This window comes from Acartia tonsa, chromosome 9 (genome assembly GCF_053477335.1).
Source record: "Acartia tonsa isolate MP-2025a chromosome 9, ASM5347733v1, whole genome shotgun sequence".
In the NCBI taxonomy this organism is placed as follows: Eukaryota; Metazoa; Arthropoda; class Copepoda; order Calanoida; family Acartiidae; genus Acartia; species Acartia tonsa.
In genome coordinates this window covers 44362017-44384426 of record NC_137268.1, presented here as the reverse complement: position 1 = coordinate 44384426, position 22410 = coordinate 44362017, and the positions used below count along the sequence as shown (strand labels likewise).

Genomic DNA, 22410 nt, shown 5'->3' with positions numbered 1-22410 from the left:
TTATTGTAATCTACAGAAAGGGTAGTTTTGTGTTTCATCTTTGGGGATGTAAATCAATTTTTCGGCCACTGTCTTATCCCTTTATATCCCTGATTATTTATAGTAGGAAATAAGGCCTTGCAGTTTTTAAGAAGGTAGGTATGGCTTATTATTCTGAAAATGTCAATTCTCTGTAAACTATTTATTCACTCAATAGCTCTTACTTATTGTTACAGCCTAATTTAATTCTATTTTTATTTTTTGGAATTTCTATTTTAGTTTAGTTTTATCTAAAAAAAAGGTCTCTTTGAATTTTTTTTTGTTACAGAAAGAATGATGAAATAATATGAGATAAACTAAAATAAGCATTCAATGTTTTTTTAAAATAAACTATTTAATCTTTCTATTCCTGCATGACAAATGATTGGGTAGAACAAGTTTCCACAACAGAAGATTGTTTGGAGAAGCTTCTTGAAGTTTCAGAATCGAGAGCCATAGCCTCTAACTCAGCCTGTAATAAAGATAGATGGATTTTTTTGTTTAAATATTGAAAAATCATTTGTTTGATGAATCAATGGGTTCTTTGATTTTAATATCCAACAATCTAAATATCCTACAAAGAAACTTTGTCATAGTCTTTTTGTTTTCCACCAAATATTTAAGCTTTTCTACAATTTCATGTGGCTGTCCTTCTCTTATTAACTTTTACCTGCTCAAATGAACGTCTGCATTCTTCTGCTGGTGTTTCAAGCAGAGGTTTCATTCCTAACAAGGTAAAGAAAAAAACATATATTTAAACAGACAGAGAGATAAATAAAGAATTGACTAAATAAGATATATTGATAAACATTCCAGTAATAATACAAGATAACATGATAGGGTTGAATAAAGAAATAATGGAGAAAAATTACATTTTAAAAATAAACTAATTTTTCGAACACAGTAATAGTGTCTGACTGATTATGACGTAACAAAAAAAATAGCCAATGAGAGGCCACTATAAATTTTACCATTGGTCAATAACGGCCTCTCATTAACTATTTTTTTTTGTTACGTCATAATCAGTCAGACACTATTACTGTGTTCAATTTTTCAATATTTCTATACCTGATAAAGGTCCTGACTGTAACATAGCTGAGCTGCTGGCAGCAGATGATGATTGATGCATTGCAGAGCTGCTTGTAGCATCTGTTGATTGGTACATTGCTGCGCTGCTTGACATTGCTGAGGACTGATACATTGCTGAGGTACTTGCAGCTGCTGAGGATTGATACATTGCTGCACTAGTTGATGAAGTTTTCATGGCTGAAGTTGCAGTGTAGTGAGCATATTGTTGGTTCATGGTGGAATCTGTTTGAAAGGTTCCTGTAAAATTTTATGATAGTAAATAAACTACAGGAGTGAAACACACTTAAATTTCCATAGGGTGTTTACAATATTCTTTCAGATATAAAATTAATATCAATGACAGCAACATTTCAACTTTTTTCTTATCTTTTTTCCTTTACTGTTTGTCTTAATAATTTATATTTCAGATATTGACCTAAATAAAGCTATGCTAAGAGGAAAAGTACAAAAATATTTTCAAATTATTGTTAAGTTGAGTATCATACCTGAAGAAGTAACTGACTCATTATCAGCAACCAATTGATCCAAAGTTCTAGGCAGTTCTTTTTCCATAGCATATTTATCCAGAGCATCTTGCTGTTGGTTCTTTTTATCTGACATAACACTGTCAGATTCCCAATTCATTGATTTGGCAGCAACTTGATGACTTGATTGCTGCTCAAATTTTTGTTCATATTGAGAACTCATGCTATATTCAGATTTGACTGATTTAGAGATGGCGGAATCAAAGCTGGAATAATCCTTTCTGGATTCCATTTTCTCTTGCACCATCAGATTTTTTGCCTCCTGGTGTTTCTCAAGAACTTGAGTAACTGGGGTGGATCTTTTTACAACTTCATCATAATGATAAAGTTCATCATCCACAGACATTTTTCTGACAGTAACAGGAGAGGGTGGCAAGATTCTGACTCCCTTCTTCTTTTCACTCACTCCTGAAGCAGTTTCTGATTCTTCCTTTCTTAATAATTCTTCTTGCTGAGCAGCAATCAGTTTGACCTTTTCTTTAACTGGAAGAAATTCTACAGTCTTGACGGTAGCTGTTCCATTGTAGCTATTGCTTTCAATGCTTTCAGTTGGGCTGAACAGACTTCTTGATGGAGAATTCATGATCTTTGTCTTGGGTGGCAGGGCAGGTGGATCAATTTGATGATGCTGGGAAACTTGTTGATGAGATACTTCTTGTTGGTAATATTGTTGGGACACCTCTTGATGATAATGTTGAGATGATTCTTGATATTGTTGAGACACAACTTGTTGCTGTTGCTGCATTGATGATTCTTGAGCTGCCATGGTATCTTGCTCATACATGTCTTGCATAAATTGTCTGGTAAAGTCAGCAGCATTGGCAGCAGATCCTACTGTATTTGCATTTAGTTTTTCTTCCCACATTTTTCTGGCACTGCTTTCTTGTAGTCTTTTATTTCTGGCGGATTGAGCAGCATAGGTATCAGTTTGATCAGACTCTTTGGGGACCAAATAACTAAATCCTTCATGTTTTGTCTTTTTTGATGATTTTGCGGAAGCCTGTTGCATAGAATGTTGCTCCATTTGAGTATTGGAGGATTTTTTAGTTGCTTTCTTAATATTATCTTGTCTAATCTCTGTTGCAGTGACATTGCAGCCCAGACTGTTTAGCCAGGCAATCAAATTTTTAATATCTTCCTCAGTTTCCCAGACTGGGGGCGGATCAGGACTCTGGCACCTGGCTGGCTGTTCTGGAACATATAGATCAGGATGGACAGGCTTCCAATGAAATTCAGAACTGTCGCTGGACCTAGGATCCTTAACATTTCTCCAGACAGGAAGAATCCTTCCGGAAATGTCACTGTTGTATCCATAGTGCTTGATGTCTCCCTTCTTAAACACTGATGGATAGCTAACCTTACCTCCCTTTCTACCAGGCCTGTTGGGAATGAAAATTTACAAGTATTGTAAACAAATAACTGAACCAATAGTGTGATATTTAAAATATAAACCTAATTTGCAAATTATAAAGATCAGAACACTAATCACAAAGAAAATAGTTGGACAGATAAAATAAATAGAAATATTTCAGCATTTCTGCTAATCAGAACTTTTTGAATAGTATACAGTAAAAAAGAGTGACTAACTGTAAAATTTCATTTCCTGTAGTCATGTTCATCAACTCCAGGTTTGAATGGAATTCTCTCCATCCTGTTGAACTTATCAGTTGGAACATAATCTGGGAGGGAGGCCAAGTACTCCCACACACGACTCAGCGGCACTCCGCCACATTTCTTTCTCATATCCGCCAACTCCTCGGGAGTCAGTTCTGGCTCATTAAAACCGACAAATGGTTTCTTGCGGGCATCTTCATCCTTCCAGGTCAAACGCTTTCTCTCCTTCCATAATGGAGGCAGATATAATTCAGCTCCTTTCATTTAAGATTTTGTAATTCAATAATTCAGTTGGAATTACAATACAAAGGCTAGTTATGATTTTTTAAAACTCATTTACGTAAACAAAGTTTTTATTAATATTTCTCTTTTATTTTTATACTAAACCTTAAAAGGTCTAATAATGTTATTTGTGTTTTTAACAACCAAATCTTTACATTTCATATTTTTAAAATCAAAATCTTAGATTCCTGTGGTACAGCCATCAAAATAAAGTTCAGCCTCACATTCTGCTTCACCAAGAGCATTTACAGCTCTTACTCTATAAAGACCACTATCAGCATCTGAATAGGTAATTTACTTTTATCTAATTTAAGTTAACAAAAAGATCTTTTATTTTTGTTATTCGTTTAAAAAAGTTTTCTGTCTGTTTCAGTAGTTAAGGATCCTAGTTAATCATATATCACATATAGCTCTAATTTCTATAATACTACCTTCTTATGGTTTTAGGGAAGATATATTTTGGGTGAGGGTTTCTTCGCCCTCCAAAGAGAAATCTATTTCTTAAAACTAAAATTTATAGGGGAGACTCCAGTCCTCCTCCCCTATTCCCAACAGTCCTATAAGTGTGTGGTCTAAAGTGAAAAAAATTATTTATAAAAGAAAGATCAAACAATTGATAATTCAGTAGGTACTTAGATTAATGATTTCAGACTGGTAATTTTATTGTTGTATAGATATTAATAGATTGATTGGTTGATTATGAATTCAATTGATGAAATAACTAAAGATTGATAATTAAGCAAGACATAAATAATTAAAATAAAGTATATTCCTGAAGCATGATGAAATATGATAACATGTCTGATCTGATCCAACTGTCTCACTTCAATCCTACTCTCTGGTACATACTTGTTTGGATTTCCATTCCAGTTTTCTAAATAAATCAGTCTAACAATTCTAGTTATCAAAATATTTTAATGCATTTGTCAAAGAATAAGTAATAAGAATCTGTAGCCGTCTAACAAAGAAATAAAACCAATAAAAGTTCCAAAAAAATTGGATGAGAATGTTTTTAAAAACTCACAGTACAAAAAAAGACAAAGATATGCTAGAATTATGTTCTGATATTCCTTTCCAGATAGCTTTAGTATTATTTTAATTGTTGTTTTATCTGGCTTGTCCTTTTTTATTATAATAATCTAATTTCAAAAAATAACCTGTATGAGTTTTTGTAGTGACTTCCACTTCTTCCCCATCTTCTGTAACTCTGTACCAGTATACATCTGGTACAGGCCAGCCACCAACCTTAACATATACATACTTAATGATTGATGGATTGATTTAGAGATAGATCGATAGATGAAGTAATAGAAAGATAGATGAAGTGATGGATCAATAGATAAAGTGATAGATCAATAGATAAAGTGATAGATTGATAGATGAAGTGATAGTTTGATAGATGAAGTGATAGATTGATAAATTAATTGATAGATTGATAAATTAATTGATAGATTGATAAATTAATTGATAGATTGATAGTTGAAGTGATAGATAGGTAGATAAATTGATAAATCAATAGATAAAGTGATAGATTGATAGATGAAGTGATAGATTCATTGATGAAGAGATAGATTTATAGATAAAGTTAATGATTGATAGATGAATTGATAGATCGATAGATGAAGTAATATATCGATAGATGAAGTAATAGACAGCGAGATGAAGTAATAGATCAATAGATAAAGTGATAGATTGATAGATGAAGTGATAGATTGATAGATAGAGTGATAGATTGATAGATAAAGTGATAGATTGATAGATAAAGTGATAGTTTGATAAATAAGGTGATAGATTTATAAATTAATCGATAGATGAAGTAATAGACAGCGAGATGAAGTAATAGATCAATAGATAAAGTGATAGATTGATAGATGAAGTGATAGATAGGTAGATGAAGTGATAGATCAATAGATGAAGTGATGGATTGATAGATGAAGTAATAGATTGATAGATGAAGTGATAGACCAATAGATAAAGTGATAGTTTGATAGATGAAGTAATAGATTTTTAGATGAAGTGATAGACCAACTGATAAAGTGATAGTTTGATAGATGAAGTAAAAGATTCATTGATGAAGTGATAGTTTAATAGATGAAGTAATAGATTCATAGATGAAGTAATAGATTGATAGATGAAGTGATAGACCAATAGATAAAGTGATAGTTTGCTAGATGAAGTGATAGATTCATAGATGAAGTGATAGGTTGATAAATGAAATAATAGATTGATAGATGAAGTGATAGATAAATAGATGAAGTGATAGATTGATAAATGAAGTGATAGATTGATAAATGAAGTGATAGATTCTTAGATGAAGTGATAATTTCATAGATGAAGTGATAAATTGATAAATGAAGTGATAGATTCATTGATGAAGAGATAGATTTATAGATGAAGTTATAGATTGATAGATGAAGTGATAGATCAATAGATGAAGTGATAGATCGATAGATGAAGTAAAACAGATAGATGAAGTGATAGATCGATAGAGGAAGTAATAAATCAATAGATGAAGTGATAGATTGTTAGATAAGTTATAGATTGTTAGATGAGTGATAGATTGTTAGATGAAGTGATAGATAAAGTGATGTATTAATAAATGGAGTGATAGATCGAAAGATGAGGTTATAGATCGATAAATGAAGTGATAAGTCGATAGATTAAGTGATAGATCGGTAGATGAATGATAGATTGATAGATGAAGTAGTAGATAGATAGATGAAGTGATAGATCGATAGAAGAAGTAATAGATCGATAGTTGAAGTGATAGTTTGGTAAATGAAGTGATAGATTGGTAGATGAAGTGATAGATTTATAGATGAAGTGATAGTTTGATAGATGAAGTGAGAGATTGATAGATGAATAGATAGATGAAATGATAGATCGATAGATGAAGTAATAGATCGATAAACGAAGTGATAGATCTATAGGTGAAGTGATAGATTAATACATGGAGTGGTAGATCAATAAATGGAGTGATAGATCATTAGATGAAGTGATAGATCGATATATGAAGTGATAGATCGGTAGATGAAGTAATATATAGATAGATGAAGTGATAGATCGATTGATGAAGTAATAGATCGGTAAATGAAGCGATAGATCGGTAGATGAAGTGATAGATTCTTAGATGAAGTGATAGATTGATGGATGAAGTGATAGTTTGATAGATGAAGTAAGAGATTGATTGATGAATAGATAGATAGATAGATGAATAGATAGATAGATAGATGAATTGATAGATTGATAGATAAAGTAATAGATCGGTAATTGAAGCGATAGATCGGTAGATAGAGCAATAGATTAATAGATAAAGTGATAAAGTGATAGATTGATAGTTAAAGTTATAGATTGATAGATAAAGTGATAGATTGATAGATAAAGTAACAGATTGTTAAATGAAGTGATTGGGTGATTATTAGTTTGAGACTTGAGTAAATATTATATCTATGTAGGCCGAACAGTGTTGAAATTTTTAAAAAGACGCTCCAAAACAACAAAAAAGTGGGGGGGAAAGGCTTTTTGCACATTTTATGCATATTCTAAAAACTTTAAATGGTTTGGATGGATTTACATATTTTTTCTACAAAAGAAAATCTTTTCCAATGGCATTCCAACACCAACTTCATGAACAAGATAGATAAAGAATAAGAAAACTAGTTGGATACCTCAACCTCTCCAACAAATCTGCTATTATCATCACCATAAACATTGTACAATCTTTTCCAGAAAACTGGAGGAAACTGTTTCTTCCTGTTATCGTTATAATAGATATAAATTAGATTACTTTATTTCAAAAAATTTACCTTAGATGACCGTCTAAAAAATAAAATCATGCTTTTAGAGTGCAATAATACGGGATATGGAGATATTAGCCATTGTAAAATGTTTCTCCAAACTGGCTAATTTAACAATACTCCCCCAACTTAATATTTACCCCATCCCCTCCACAGTAACGTATATAGACTGATATTTGAGGACTACATTAGCAACATATGGCGATAAAAATTCACAATATCCACATATTCCTTATCTAATGTAATAATTTGACATTTTTCTAATAAATCTTTTATATTAACTAACTAAATTATAATTAGGTCATGGTTATCTCAATAATAAATCAATTTTTAAATATGTAAGTTTTCAAATAATAGTAATATAAATTTATATCCCTGACAATAAGATCACAGGTGCATTCTGCACTTCCCAGCTGGTTGGTGGCAACTACAAGCAATAGCTATTCATTTAAGATCATTCAACGTAGTTGGATTTCAATGGGCTAAAAAGTCTTTTGCCTCAATATGTACCCCAGCTTTGATAACAGGTAAAAATTATCATAAATGGCAAAGAAAATAAGAATTGTAATTAATTGTAATATTGAGTTTGGGCAAATTAATTTCAAGCGCAAGGCTCCCTTACAGATATATTTTTAGGAATAATTTTTCAGATGTAAGTTGGGCATAATTTTGAAATTTAGGCTTTAAATCTAAGAAGAAGAATTTTGGACTTAATTTTCGTTTTTGTTCTGATTTGTGTACCAGAACTTAAATATTTTTACAGGTCCTGAAAAGTATTTTTGTTTTTCTAATCCTCTTCTCTTTAGCTTTTTGAAAAACATTTCCATGATCTTAAATATGAATAATAACCTAGAGTGTATTTGCCCATGTGATGTTCCCTGGTGTATTTGAGTATAAGTGTTGACATCTTCCTGGAATCATGGATCTCTGCCTCCTCCCACCCCTTGTGCCCTTAAATAAATACTATTTGAGTATAAGTGTTGACATCTTCCTGGAATCATGGATCTCTGCCTCCTCCCACCCCTTGTGCCCTAGAATAAATACTATTTGAGTATAAGTGTTGACATCTTCCTGGAATCATGGATCTCAGCCTCCTCCCACCCCTTGTGCCCTTAAATAAATACTATTTGAGTATAAGTGTTGACATCTTCCTGGAATCATGGATCTCTGCCTCCTCCCACCCCTTGTGCCCTTAAATAAATACTTTTTGAGTATAAGTGTTGACATCTTCCTGGAATCATGGATCTCAGCCTCCTCCCACCCCTTGTGCCCTAGAATAAATACTATTTGAGTATAAGTGTTGACATCTTCCTGGAATCATGGATCTCAGCCTCCTCCCACCCCTTGTGCCCTAGAATAAATACTATTTGAGTATAAGTGTTGACATCTTCCTGGAATCATGGATCTCTGCCTCCTCCCACCCCTTGTGCCCTTAAATAGATAGTAATGAAATATGTATTACATGGTGCTTTTCTCTATAGTGCCTAACGAGCACAGAAGTTTTTTTTCTGCAATGATTCTACCCTACAGGGCCAACCTGTACTCTATATAAGCTAACCTAACTTAGTCTTCCCAAATTAACACCAGAAAAAGCGACTGCACCCGTGCCTTTATTTTCAATTTATTTAGAACCAGTGGAAAGGTTCTCCGCTCGACTAGGCTCCTTGAGGGAAACCACAATCTATATTTCCTTCAGCATGATTTATTACCAGGCTAGCATGCTAAATTAACAAGAAATTAACTCCCTGTGCATTACAAGTACTTCGCTCACCTCACACTAAAGTCATTTTAAAAGGAAGACATATTTTTATGGGGGTTAAGCTAGTTCTCCTCATGGGCACGATAAACTTCCCACCAAATAGCCTTAAACCTGTCAAGGATCAATACAAAAGTTTCCTGATAATGTGAAAAATTAATCCAGGGGTTAGATTATTAATATTTAACCTAGACATACAGATAGACATCCAGTTACTTTTGTACATAGGATACCTGGAATTATAGGCTCATCATCAAAGTACCATGCAAATTTGGGATTAGGTTGAGCATCCACAATGCCTTTCAAAATTATACATTTTTATTGTTAATGATCATTTACTAGTTATTCAATTACCCTGGTAAGCCTTGTAACCCAATTTCAATATTTCCTATTTTTGAAATCATCTGCATACTTTAAGATAGACATTTAGAGAAAACAAATTAGATTCAGTTGTTGGAAGAAGTTCAACCAACTTATTTTATTTTCTATCTGAATCATTTAAGCATAATCAGTAATTAAGGAGCATGAAAATTTATGGTATCAAGGCAGTAAAATTATTGATTCCTCTAAAAAATTCTATTTAGGGGATCAAATAGTTTCTGAGATAGACATGAAGACAATTGATCAATTGCAAAAAATAAAGTATTCATATTCAATGTTTATCAATAAAAATGTATTGTATTCCTTCAAAGAACATTCTAGCAGACTCCTCGACAGCATTGCCCTCAATCTTGGTCACAAACTTGGGCGCACACTTATCCTGAAAACAACAAAATTTTGAGTTGCGCAGATACTCTATGAAGCAGCCTATAGTGCTTAATAAAAAATGACGTAATACAATACAAATGACCAATAATAGGCCAGTATACAATTATAATGACCAATGATAAAATGTATATTGGCCTATTATTGGTCATTTGTATTGTATTTTTCGAGAGGGGGTGTCCCAAACTAATGGAAAATAGCTTAAAACCAACAGAGCAACAACAGGTATATTTTCTAAAAGTGCAACATAATAAGTTTTTAAAATCTTGAGCTTTACACAGACAAACAGGCATCGTTCTGATTTGTATTTGAAGATGGTTCAAATTAGAAGATCTTTTTAACCACACTCGACCAATCAGAAAATATAACAACAGGCTATATTATGATTTTATGCTATACTTTTGGGGACTTAGAGAGAGATAGGCCAAAGGCACAATGAAGTAAAACATTGAGCAAACAATCAAAGAAAATAAATAAATGCAGCAAAACAAAAAAGTTGTATTATTGTAATTGAATGAAATTAAAAACAATAAAGACAAGACAGATAATGCTAAGAATAATATATTAAAGTCAGGGACAAGTTTATTGCTTAAAAAAAAATTCTAAGTGATTGTTTAGCCATAAACAGCTGCTATTAGTAACAACTCACAGCTACAGTTGACCGCCCTGTTTTGCTAATCGGGAACCAAAATGTAAAAAAAAACCTGCCCCTTGGACAATCTGAAGCTGCAGCTGCCAATATAGCAGCTAAAAACATATTAATAAGATGTTAAGCTATTGAAAATTAAGAAAAGAATTTAGGTAAAACTTTTTTTCTTTTGATAACATATCCATTTCTCTGACAAAATTAGGTTTGTGTCTAGTCACAGCAAAATAATAGGGTCATTAAAGGTGATACTTATTATACATTCTAACATATAATAAATAGGAATAGAAAATAATAGGGTTATTAAAGGTGATACTCATGATATTCTAACATAGAATAGATAGGAATAGAAAATAATAGGGTCATTATGGGTGATACTCATCACATTCATACATAGAATAGATAGGAATAGAAAATAATAGGGTTATTAAAGGTGATAGTCATTACATAATAACATAGAATAGATAGGAATAGAAAATAATAGGGTTATTAAAGGTGATACTTATTATACATTCTAACATAGAATAAATAGGAATAGAAAATAGTAGGGTCATTAAAGGTGATACTCATTATATTCTAACATTGATAAGATAGAAATAGAAAATAGTAGGGTTATTAAAGGTGATACTCATTATATTCTAACATAGAATAGATAGAAATAGAAAATAATGGGGTTATTAAAGGTGATACTCATTACATTCATACATAGAATAGATAGGAATAGAAAATAGTAGGGTCATTAAAGGTGATACTCATTATATTCTAACATAGAATAGATAGAAATAGAAAATATTAGGGTCATTAAAGGTGATACTCATTATATTTTAACATAAAATAAATTGTAATAGAAAATAATAGGGTTATTAAAGGTGATACTCATTACATTCTAACATAGAATAGATAGGAATAGAAAATAGTAGGGTCATTACACTCTAACATAGAATAAATAGAAATAGAAAAAAATGGTTATTACATTCTACCTAAGTGATTTTATTTAAAACGATACTATTCGAAATTGACAAAGTATCTTATACATTTACAAGAAATTTTACCCCAAAATGCTCAATACTTTGTACATTTTATTTTGCCCTATTTAAAAATTGAAGAAGTCTATGCCGGCGTGGTTTTTAACCCTGCGGGGCTTCTATTTGTAGCCAATATAACCTAACCTAAATTAAAACACCACTCCTTCTTTTTTGAACTCTTTAGATAAGGAGGGGTGTTTTTTTTGGGTTCTTTATGCATTAAAGGGAAACCGCTAAAAATTTAGCTTTAAAGCATGTTTCATTATTAAGGACAAAAAAACTTTTGGAATGTGTAATACATTTTTTGTTCTAGTAACGAAAGGACAAAAATAATAACAAAACAAGGACTTTTATTTAGAGAAATAGCGCAACAGATATCAGAATTACTTGATATAAATATTGGTAAGAGCAGCAAACTTTATTAAATTGATAATACGTAGATAAAAAAAAATATTTTGAAAACAAACACAATAAGAGGTAAGGGTTAAAAAATGAATTCTTATTTTGTTTTTTAAGTGAGTCGACCCCTTTTCTAAATTTCTTTTATTAACAGCTTATATTACATACTAATCTTTAAGTGGGGGACCAGATTTAATCTATGTATGTTAGGGTGGGTCGATTTTGGACATTTTTTTTCTGAGGCCAAGGCGGGGATCTGCACTCAATTTATATAGATATAATACACCTCTGGATGTCTTAAAACCGCTGACGAACAGACATTCAATTGTATAGCTATTTGTGAATGGGAGTCAAAAATTTATTGAATCAGAACTATGGCTTCATAGTGCTCCCTGGAAATGCCTTGAGGAGCTGAGTCAGGAACTTTTGTCCGTTTCAAAAAATCTCGTTCCTAGCCGGAGAAAATCTAAAAAACCTCTACAAATTGGACAATTCTCAATAAACCTTAAAATTTTTCGGATTTTTAGTGATTTCTAAGGCTAGGAACGAGATATTTTGAAACGGACAAAAGTTCCTGATTCAGCTCCTCAAGGCCTTTCCAGGGAGGACCATGAAGCCATAGTTCTGATTCAAAAAAAATTTTGAATGTCGTCTTTGCATACTAATAAGTAATGAATTATATTTTTAAGTGGTCGTGTTCTAAAACTCAATTTTTTAAAATTCTTTTTCGGTCAGAAATGTTTTTATGGTTAATTTTGCATATCCCCGCTTTGTCTAATTCCGATATGAACCCAACCTAATGTATGTATACTTATAGTCTAGTTTAACAATAGCTGTTCTACAAAAAGTCTAGCTATCACACCACCCAACTTATATTCACAAGTTTAATATTTTAGCAATGCAATTCTTAGGAAGTTTTAATAAGTATAAGTCCTACTGGTGGTTACAGGACAAACGCAGGAGTCCCAAACGTCGGAGTGGACAAACGCAGGAGTCCCAAACGTCGGAGTGGACAAACGCAGGATTATCAAAATATCAATTTAATTAAGTATTTCTTTACAGGTTAGGTTAGGTTAAGATATGAATATACAAATAAGCCCCCCGCATTGGTTAGGCATTTAAAAACCTATAAGATTCTTTAAAATAGGTTGGGTTAGGTTAGGTTAAGTTTACACTCCTACGATTGTCCACTACGACGTTTGGGACTCCTGCGTTTGTCCTAGGACCCTATTGGTGCTATATCAGTTTTACATTATTTAGCTGGGGGTATAAATCAATTTTCATTTAAACTGTGTAAATGAGCTAATATTTTCATCTTCGAGTAAAATTATATCGTTGTCACTTACTGATAATTGGTCCATAGGCGTGCAGAAGTGCGATGTAACAATAAAATAACACCCCTCTGATTGTCTGTATTACAACCCCCTAAAGCTCAAATCCATTAACACCTCCCTCAATTTTTTAGTTAAGGGGTGTGTTGAAATTTGCACATCCCCATGGCTAAACCCTGTTCAAGCTACAGAATTGAGGTGGATTCTTAAAAAAATACGCCCCACTTATCGCTTAGTGGGGCAAAGTTGTTTTCGTGAATACTTCACCAAAATCACATTAAAAATCTACAAAAATTAAACAAAATCATAGAACATAAGATTTTATTTAATTTTTGTAGATTTTTTATGTGATTTTGGAGGATTTTTTACTAAAACAATTTTGCCCCACTAAGCGATTAGTTGGGCAAACTTTTTTTAAGAATCCACCTCAGGTCTCTTACCTTTTTCTTTAGTGTTAGTGTATTGGCAGGGGGACCTTTTGGTATCCAATCCACACGCATAGGATCCTGCAACATTGCAAATATTTTCATTTTAACAAGGACAATTTTGTAAAAAATAATTTAAAGTTTAGCATATATTTTGAGTTTTTTTTTCATCTAATTTGTAATCAAATGACAAGTTCTTTGAAACGTAAGAAAAGTGGATGAAAACAAATATCAAAGAGGCATTTTAAATTAATGTCACTTTGATTATAGCAAAACATTTGGTTTTTTTTTTGCAAAATGAATAATTTCATTACAGGCAAAAACAAGCATTAAAAATACAAAAAGGCTAAATTAAAACAATTGCTAATGCAAATAAGCCTGAAATACAATTAACAGGATGTTTATCTGTCTGTGTGAGTGTGTGTCTCTGTAGCTAAACTGTTGATAAGATATAGCTTTCCTTTAAACTTTAAAGTGAAGCTTTTTTAGGGCCTGGGAGGATCTTTATGGTAGGATACCTAAATCTTTCCAAGAGAAATCTACCCTCGATATCTATAATACAAAGTAGAACGCTGTTTGTCTGTCTGTCTGTCTGTCTGTTTGTTTGTAGCGAAGGATCTCGCTAACCGCTCAACCGATCGGGTTCTCTTTTACAGGGTAGCTTTTCATAGGTCCCGGGAAGGTTTATAACTATTTTCTTGGGGGGTGGGACACCCCTAACCCCCTAAAAAATGAAAAATACCCCCCTCAACAAATTGTTTTTTTTATTTTTTAAAAATCTGAAACACGAAAAATTAGTTTGATAAAACCTCTTGGGGCAAAGCCCCTAGAGGCTAGGGGCGAAGCCGCTAGTTTAACATACAGTGTCTGTCTATCTATATGGATATATTTCTTATTTAATATCAAACAATCAAGAATACGTTATATTCATTTCATGATTTAGTGAAAATATAATATTAGCATATTAGCTGTCCTTCATTCAAATTTGTAAAACCGACATTAAACAAGAAAAATCACGGTCTGATGTTCGGTTGTAAATACACAATATGAGTAGCTGTGCTGATAATAAAGCTGATAAACCAAATGAAATATTTTTCCTGTGGATACATAGCATTGTGGATGTACTCATTCCGCATTGTCTGATAGTAATCCATCCTGCCAGATTTCAGGTAGATCCTGCCAGTCTAGATCCAGTCTAGCTTCCAGAGGCCTCTGCCCTTCTAATGCCAGGTATTAATCCAAAACACCTTAATTATATTTTTCAAATTCATTTAAACAATTTAATGGGTTTTTTTAACTTTTTATTCTTATTTGTATAATTACAAGATATATCGAAATTATGAGGTATAACAATGGATATAGAATATACGTGGATAATATGACAGGAGAAAAATTGTAGTAAATTTAGGTTGCTAACTCCTTTATTGGTCAGTTTACTCATCAATTAAAGGATGGGGTACAGGGAGGGTATTGTTGATTTAGCCCGCTGCAAGTTTTATTTTTTTAGAGAACGAGAAAATCTGGTGTAACATTCAAGTGATAAAATATCCATTCGTATAGCAAGTTTTTGAATGGGAAATAAAATTTCGATCCAATAGATGAAATCTGAAGAAATGTACTTTAATTAAACTAATACTCAATCATTTTACTTTTAAACATAAAGATTTGATAATACCTGTTTAGAAGGTTTCTTTTCTTTCAAATCCGGATATTTTCTTCGACCCTCTAAAAAAATAAAACTTTTCATATATTTTTTTTAAAATAATAAATTTAATTTTAATTCTGTTTATAAGATATTAGTGAATTATCTGATCCCCTATAAATATTTTACCGAAACCATGTCCCTTTATATGATGTCCTGTTATGCTCATACCTTAACACTTTTTTAACAGAAGTTTAAAGACAAAAAAATGAAAATAAATCTTGGGAGGATTCTTCTTTTTTTAGGGCAACTTATCTTGGAAGGGCAGTGGTCCTCTATTTCGGTCCAGCGGTGAGTGAGGTCTTAAGTTATAGACACATGGACAGATAGACATTCTATTACTTTTATGTTAGGATAGCATTTATAGAATTATTGAGTAGATATTAAGAATATTGACGTAAATTTACAAAACTATGTTTCAAATCAATAGGATAATTCTATCATTGATGTATAACTGAAATATTTTAGATGATGGCATGACTTACTGGACATTAGTTGTGAAAAAAAATATTGTTTTGAATTATCAGTGCAATAAAATCTAAAAAAATATCTGAACTAATTGGAGAAAAAATGTGTTTTCATGAATCATTTAAACTAAGGATGACTTCATTAGAAAAGGGGACTCAAATACAGAAATTTTAATTATATATTGTTTGTGCATAATTGAGCTTTGCAATACTTATATAGAAGTAGCATGGTGTCAGTCCTTTGTATCGCAGATTCTCGCTAACCTGGTGATTTATATTTCATTTTATGGTTTTTGAAACCTAGCAGACGAAAGCTGTTATGTTTTCCTTTATAACTGGTTTAAGACTTTCTTAACTGGGGAAGAAAAGATGAAAAGAAAAGATCAATTAATATCAATTTAATATAATGAAACATTTTTTTAAAATATGAATTATTATTAAACTATATTTAATAAAGAAACTGCAATATAATTCCAAGGAATAAAAAATATTGACTGCACCTACGAGACTAGAGGCTTCTATAGGCGTTTATGTCTGTCTATAGGCATTTTACAATATAATTAGGTAGCAGTTATCAGAGCTTATTAGTATGATACTTAGCATTGCTTGTAGAAACTAATATCTACACTAACATTATAATCTTAATAATATTCCCATTCCCCATCTCTGAAATACACATAACAATCAAAGCACAGAAAAAAAGTCTTTGTAATTGTCCATTAAAAATTGAACAAGGTCAGCAAAGTTCATTAAATATTTTTAACACACAATGTGCGTAATATAATTATTCATATTATTCTGTCAACTACAAAAGCAATTCTAACAGAAAACAGCTAACATGTACTGAACTTAAAAATCAATTTAAAATTAAGATCATTAATGTTTTCTATAATCTATGCATTTTATCTTATTTCGCATCATGAATGAGAAAAGCTACTCTTTAAATAAATTATTTTATATAAAAAATCATATCCATTATTATTTAATCCTATAATATAAATAGTATTTATTACGATTTTGCTGAATACTGAACCTATCAAGTTATCAATTTTAGGAAAGCTTCATATAAGTGCTAATATTAAGTTTTAAGCAATTTTTATGCCCTCTTGCTCGACCTTAAAATGCAGAGCCCTTAGAAACTAGGGGCGCTTCGTTGGTTATATAAAATGTAATTGCTTTTCATTTCATGTTAGCGGTTTACTTTCTTTATATATTTGTATTTCTAAAAAGAAATATAAAATATTTGCAATGTAAAACTTGAGAATGACATCACCTTAAAGAATCTTGTGTGTGGCCCTTCTTTGCCAAAAAGCTTTGAAAATGTCCGTCAAAGAGTTTAAGGATTGAGATGTTTAATCAGAAGAAAAATGTTTTGTCACTAACTATTCTGCCAGTAAAAATGGATGCTGTAAGAAAATATTTAATTTAATATTCACTGAAGTATCAATCAGGGAGTAAGGGAGGGGACAATGGATCGAATATTCAATTTTTAGGAGTCTCAGACTTTGGGGACTGGCTTAAAGGGAACATGCAAGAATTTAGCAGTTTCTAACCAATCTTGGGGACCAATTATGAATGACGTCACGCAAAATCATGCATAATCTCGCGGCAAACTAGCGCGTCAACAAAAAGATAAACAATAACAAGCAGACAGAATATTTTGATTTTGAAAATTATTTTGTAAATTGAATCATTACATTTTTTATATCTAATTCTTGTTTAATGTTAATTCAATCCGATTAGTGCGTTGTAGAAAGAAATTATATTAAGATTATTAGTTATTATGAGCAAAGCCTTCCTATAATTAGGTCCCGCACATTTGTACGTCCGTAACGGTTAGCTCTTTTCGTTACTTTAGACATGTTAGATGTTTCTTATTGATTTAATGTAAAGGCAAAAGTTTTTTGTCTTTAGCTTAATATTTCTGTAATTAATGATCCGATTAATTTCAAAATTTTAGGGAAAATTCACGAAGTCCTGAGTTGTTCAAGGTTTGTTTATCATTAAAATCTCAAGATGGTGTTATTTTATTTTTCTGTCCTGGATGCTAGGAGCGCAGCTACCAGTTATCCTAAGATATGTTACTTAAACCTTAAGATCTTTAAAATTAAGATGTACTTATGTTCTCAACTATTTTATTTATGTAGTATGAAATTTTGACGCAAGGTATCTCATTTTTATTTCGTTAAATGAAATAACTTGAGTTAAAAGTTCTGTAGGAAGGTAATTGTTTTAGTAAGTTTTGTAATATAATTATTTAAAGGCTTTTTCATGTCTAAGCTTTTTAATAAATACAATAAAAAAATTTGGGTAAAAGATGTTGTAAAAGTAAAATGGTATGTTTCCTTAATTTTCCGAAGTATAAACAATAACAATTATGGAAATGAATTGTAAACAAGAGTTTAGATCTCTAGAATCAAAGGCTTGTAGTAATGCATCAGTTTAAGGATGGTGCATTTCGAATTAAAAACAATTCAAAAAGTCAAAAATTTTTACTAAAGGTTGCTATATTGCAAATACTTGTTTTATCTGGGTTTTCAACCTTAAAGGGTCACAACTATAAAATTGAATTAACTGCCCATTGTCCCCTCCCTTACTCCCTGAGTATCAATAGTCTGTTAGTTCGTCTGTTGAGGATAAACGTGATTCCCCTAGTTGCTATAAAATTTATTGAGTAGATTCCTGTGACTAATAGGTATATCCGTTTTGCAACATTTTTAAAATCCTTATTTCAACTTTTTGGATTTTTGGATTGTTTATCCCTCTATTTAAAGAATGATACAGATACAACTTTCGTTTTTTTGTTAGCTTCTTAAAGATTTGCAGTTTAGATTATTTTTTAAAAAGTTGGGTCATTTCAGCTAGCTTGTAATATGCAGGGATCTTAGGGGATAAGACAATAAATTTATGTGCATCCCTAATGATTATGTTCAAAATTAAAATCTATAGATAAAGTGTAAAAATGATTTGTTTAAAGCAGCGTTGCGGAGCCGTTTGATTTTGGTGCGGCTCCGTCTCCGGCTCCGACCTAAAATCAAGAAAATCATATTTTTTTCCCCACGTCTATTTTTGACTTTTGAAGGTTTTAAAAGTTCAATTTTTGATAAAAATGTACTTAAAAAGGGCATTTGCACATGACAAAACAGAGTTACAAAATTATAATTTATAATAAATCTCTTTATTTATCTAGTCCGGAGCCGGAGCCGTTTTTTAACGAAAATTACGGCTTCGGCTCCATCAAAATATGGCGGCTCAACGGCTCCCGGCTCCGGCTCTGCAACACTGTTTAAAAGTATTGACACTGCTAGTTTAGAATCAATGAATAAAAATTCAACAAATATGATAACGCGATTTAAAAACTTTGGGTACATTTATAAACCATATGACCCCTACTTCCTGGTAGGGGACATCTAATTTTTAGGTTTATTTAGACTTACTTTTAACAACGATAAAAAAAAGGTTTGTTAACAAAAACGGCTTAAAAAACTCATTTTATTTAAATTAAGACCCCTTTCATTTTAAGATAACTAATTAACAAACCCCCTAAAGACCCAGTAGACCAAGAATGTATACAAGTTTCAAAGGTACAAAACCACTAAAATACTGAAAGTGGAATTGAGATATTACTCTATGTGTAGTAAAAAAAACATTTTTAAATATTATAAAAATTCAAGTTAAAATCCTATCTATGAAATTGTGCCATGAAGATTAAGAAGCCCCCAACAAATAGTTCGTACTCTAGTTTAGACCAAACAATTTTTAGGTCACATCTTTTAACTTTTACTGTATGTGTAAGTATTGCCTCTTAATTGCTATAAATAAGAAAAAAATATAGGTAGCGCTTTAATATGTCCTCATTTATACAGTAAAAGTTTCGCTACTTTTGATGTTAAGAAAAAATAATATTTCTCGAAGTTGCATTTTACATCATGGCTCATTTAAATTTCCACAATAATAAAAGCACACATAAATGATTACGTCATTAAGCAGCGTGCCTTTTCACCAAAAACGAATGTTTGGCGAACTTTACTTAATAGACAAAATTAAACAAATGACAGGAAGGGAAGGGCCATTGGAATGTAAATTATATTGGTATTAATAGCTTTTTCGTTGCTTCAAAACATTGGGAACTTCTATGTATTTTTATCGGTTGGATGATCCAAACTTAAAGTGTCTTAACTTTTCAACTAATAAATTCAATATATAGAATTTCTTTATCATCAGTGAGAAACATTAATTTATCGTCCACTGTCTTATACTTTAAGATACCTGATTTTTATCACCAAAAGTACAAATATTTTTCAGAAATATTTCCTTTTGTTGCAGAGTAACCTTAGAATAATAAATAACTAGCTAAAATGTCTCAAAATGGGAATGATAAAGCTCTTCCTTTGTTACTGCTGTGCTTCTTATGAACCTAATTGTCCTTGTTATCATAAATCTAGTAAATTTGTGGACGTAATATTTTAAGATCATTCATTTTACAGTTGGAAAGGAAATATACTTTTCTTCTCTTAAAAACAAAAGAAAATTTTTTTTCGTAAAAATTTCCTATATTTCATTATGTTCAATATTACTCTTTTAATTAAAAAGAGCCCTATTAATCAAGTATATAAAGTAGTAAGGTTTTTATTCTGTAGCTTAAGATTTTGATAACTTTTATTTTTAAAATTTAAGCCATAGAATGGTGTTAGGTCATTTATCTGTCCTTTTCTACCCCTTCAATTCAGAGATACTATATGCCAGGGGGCGCAGCTGCTAATTTCTAGTATTATTACTAGTGGCTTAACCCTTATACTTATTATACTTATACAGTGGGTCAATCCTTGAGAAACATAGCCTGAGCGGTCAGCGGTTATTGAGACCTTAACATTTAGACAAACATTGTTTTATTTTTATTTTAACAAATACAAAAAAAAATTAATAGCCCAACTGTTATGTATTAACACTTTACATAAACTTTACAGTTTTTGTTTATTTTTATTGTCATTTATCCTTTTAGTTTTGAAGCTAGCTACTCCTAATTTAACTCAAATATTTCAAACTATAGTTGAAGTTTACAACCTAGAAGTTTGATTTGTATGAAGTCCTTATTTGCTGGCCATTAAGTGCCGTAGGCCCGGGTGAACAAAAAATATAATTTAATTCACTATTTTCATTGCTTTTTTTCGCAAAATAGTTATTTCTCGCATCGTATTATAAACGGCTTTCCGCGGATATAGAACGTACAATTATGAGATTAAAACTAGTTTTTTAAGCCCCGGCTAAAAAAACTGGTTTTAATCTTATGATTGTACATTTTTATATTCGTAGAAAGCTAAATATAATACGATGCTAGACATAGTTTTTTCGTATGGATGAGAACCGGTTCCTATCCACCGGATTCGAATGAATACGAGAAAAATATTTCCAATAAGGCTTCGAAACCGATTAATATATGGTTCTAAGCCATACTAAAAAATAATTTATCGTTCGTATTACAGCCAGTTTACTACGAATTTTAAAATAAAAAAACATGAAATTAATACTATTTTTGCTAGCCCGGAATTTTTATTTTATTATTCGTTGAAAACTGTCTATAAAATGATGCGATAAATAACTATGGGATGCCAATAACTATTATCATACGATACATATCTTTTAGTTTGGCAAACAACCGGTTATAATCCCTCGGAAAAATTCTCCAAATTAGCTTATAAAAATATTAATTTCTATTCTTTATTATATTATTGAAAAACTAAATGAGTTAATTTCGCTATTTCAAAATATATAAAGTCAGGCTTTATTTTACACAAAAAGATTTCTTTATTGTTAATCAAGGATGATAATATCCATAAGTAGCGAAGCTCAAGAATTATGGATAAACATCCCAAAAAATAATCATATTTTAAACTTTTGTGGTCATTAATTTAAAAAGCTTTCAATTGCCGTATTAACCATATCAACTAGGGACTATTTACTTATAAATTAAAAATTGAAATATAAAAGAACCCCAACATTACAAATGAAGAGAAAGGCAGACATAAATACTTTTAGAGTAGCTTCGTTACTGAAGGAAGGATTAAATAAGCTAATTCTTGTAAAATTAGAGGTAATATTTTTGCAAAATTTAAATTTTAATCTTTTTTTACAAAATATACAAATGTTTTAGGCTTAATCTGGGATATTTTAAATTACTGCGAGGCAAAAGCAGGCATGACAACATTTATAAAATTAGAAGTTTAATAAGAGTGGTAGAAATTAAACATGTACTTTATACTTTACAAAGACATTTGTATTGGAGGAGTCCCCCCCCCCCCTCCATATTTAGATGTCCTTCTCATGAAATTGCTTAGTTTTTATCATAAAGTTCGATAGAAATCACGTGAATGGCTTTTCATTTTTACTTTCACGGGAATTATTATTACCAAATTGCTTCTTATATTTCTAGATATTTTATTCATAAGGTAAAAAAGCCAGAAAAAACATTAGGAAAAAATATCTTTAAATAGAAAATAGATTAATCAACTTAAAATACGAAACTTAAAAATAATTTTATATTAAAACATTTTAAGATTGACATGGATTCTC

General features: G+C 31.2%; 2 protein-coding genes across 4 annotated transcripts in view; one reads left to right on the top strand and one right to left on the bottom strand.

Moving 5' to 3' along the window:
* The window catches only part of Fntb (Farnesyl transferase beta subunit), a 135508-nt gene that overhangs the window by 24629 nt on the left and 88469 nt on the right, over window positions 1–22410 (top strand). The gene's annotated exons all lie outside the window — the stretch shown is intronic.
* LOC145327564 (uncharacterized) overlaps window positions 1–22410 on the bottom strand; it is a 32458-nt gene that overhangs the window by 6820 nt on the left and 3228 nt on the right. Inside the window, exons 2-18 of the mRNA XM_080171104.1 lie at window positions 15347–15396; window positions 14772–14918; window positions 13687–13755; window positions 9768–9840; window positions 9314–9382; window positions 8174–8275; window positions 7703–7751; window positions 7196–7283; window positions 4685–4772; window positions 4305–4401; window positions 3710–3813; window positions 3628–3642; window positions 3232–3502; window positions 1593–3010; window positions 1087–1344; window positions 689–744; window positions 391–490 (exon numbers count right to left, since the gene is read on the bottom strand). Of these exons, the coding sequence (XP_080027230.1) occupies window positions 391–490; window positions 689–744; window positions 1087–1344; window positions 1593–3010; window positions 3232–3502; window positions 3628–3642; window positions 3710–3813; window positions 4305–4401; window positions 4685–4772; window positions 7196–7283; window positions 7703–7751; window positions 8174–8275; window positions 9314–9382; window positions 9768–9840; window positions 13687–13755; window positions 14772–14825 (2911 nt within the window). The 5' untranslated portion in view covers window positions 14826–14918; window positions 15347–15396. The remainder of the gene's footprint in view (window positions 1–390; window positions 491–688; window positions 745–1086; window positions 1345–1592; window positions 3011–3231; window positions 3503–3627; window positions 3643–3709; window positions 3814–4304; window positions 4402–4684; window positions 4773–7195; window positions 7284–7702; window positions 7752–8173; window positions 8276–9313; window positions 9383–9767; window positions 9841–13686; window positions 13756–14771; window positions 14919–15346; window positions 15397–22410) is intronic.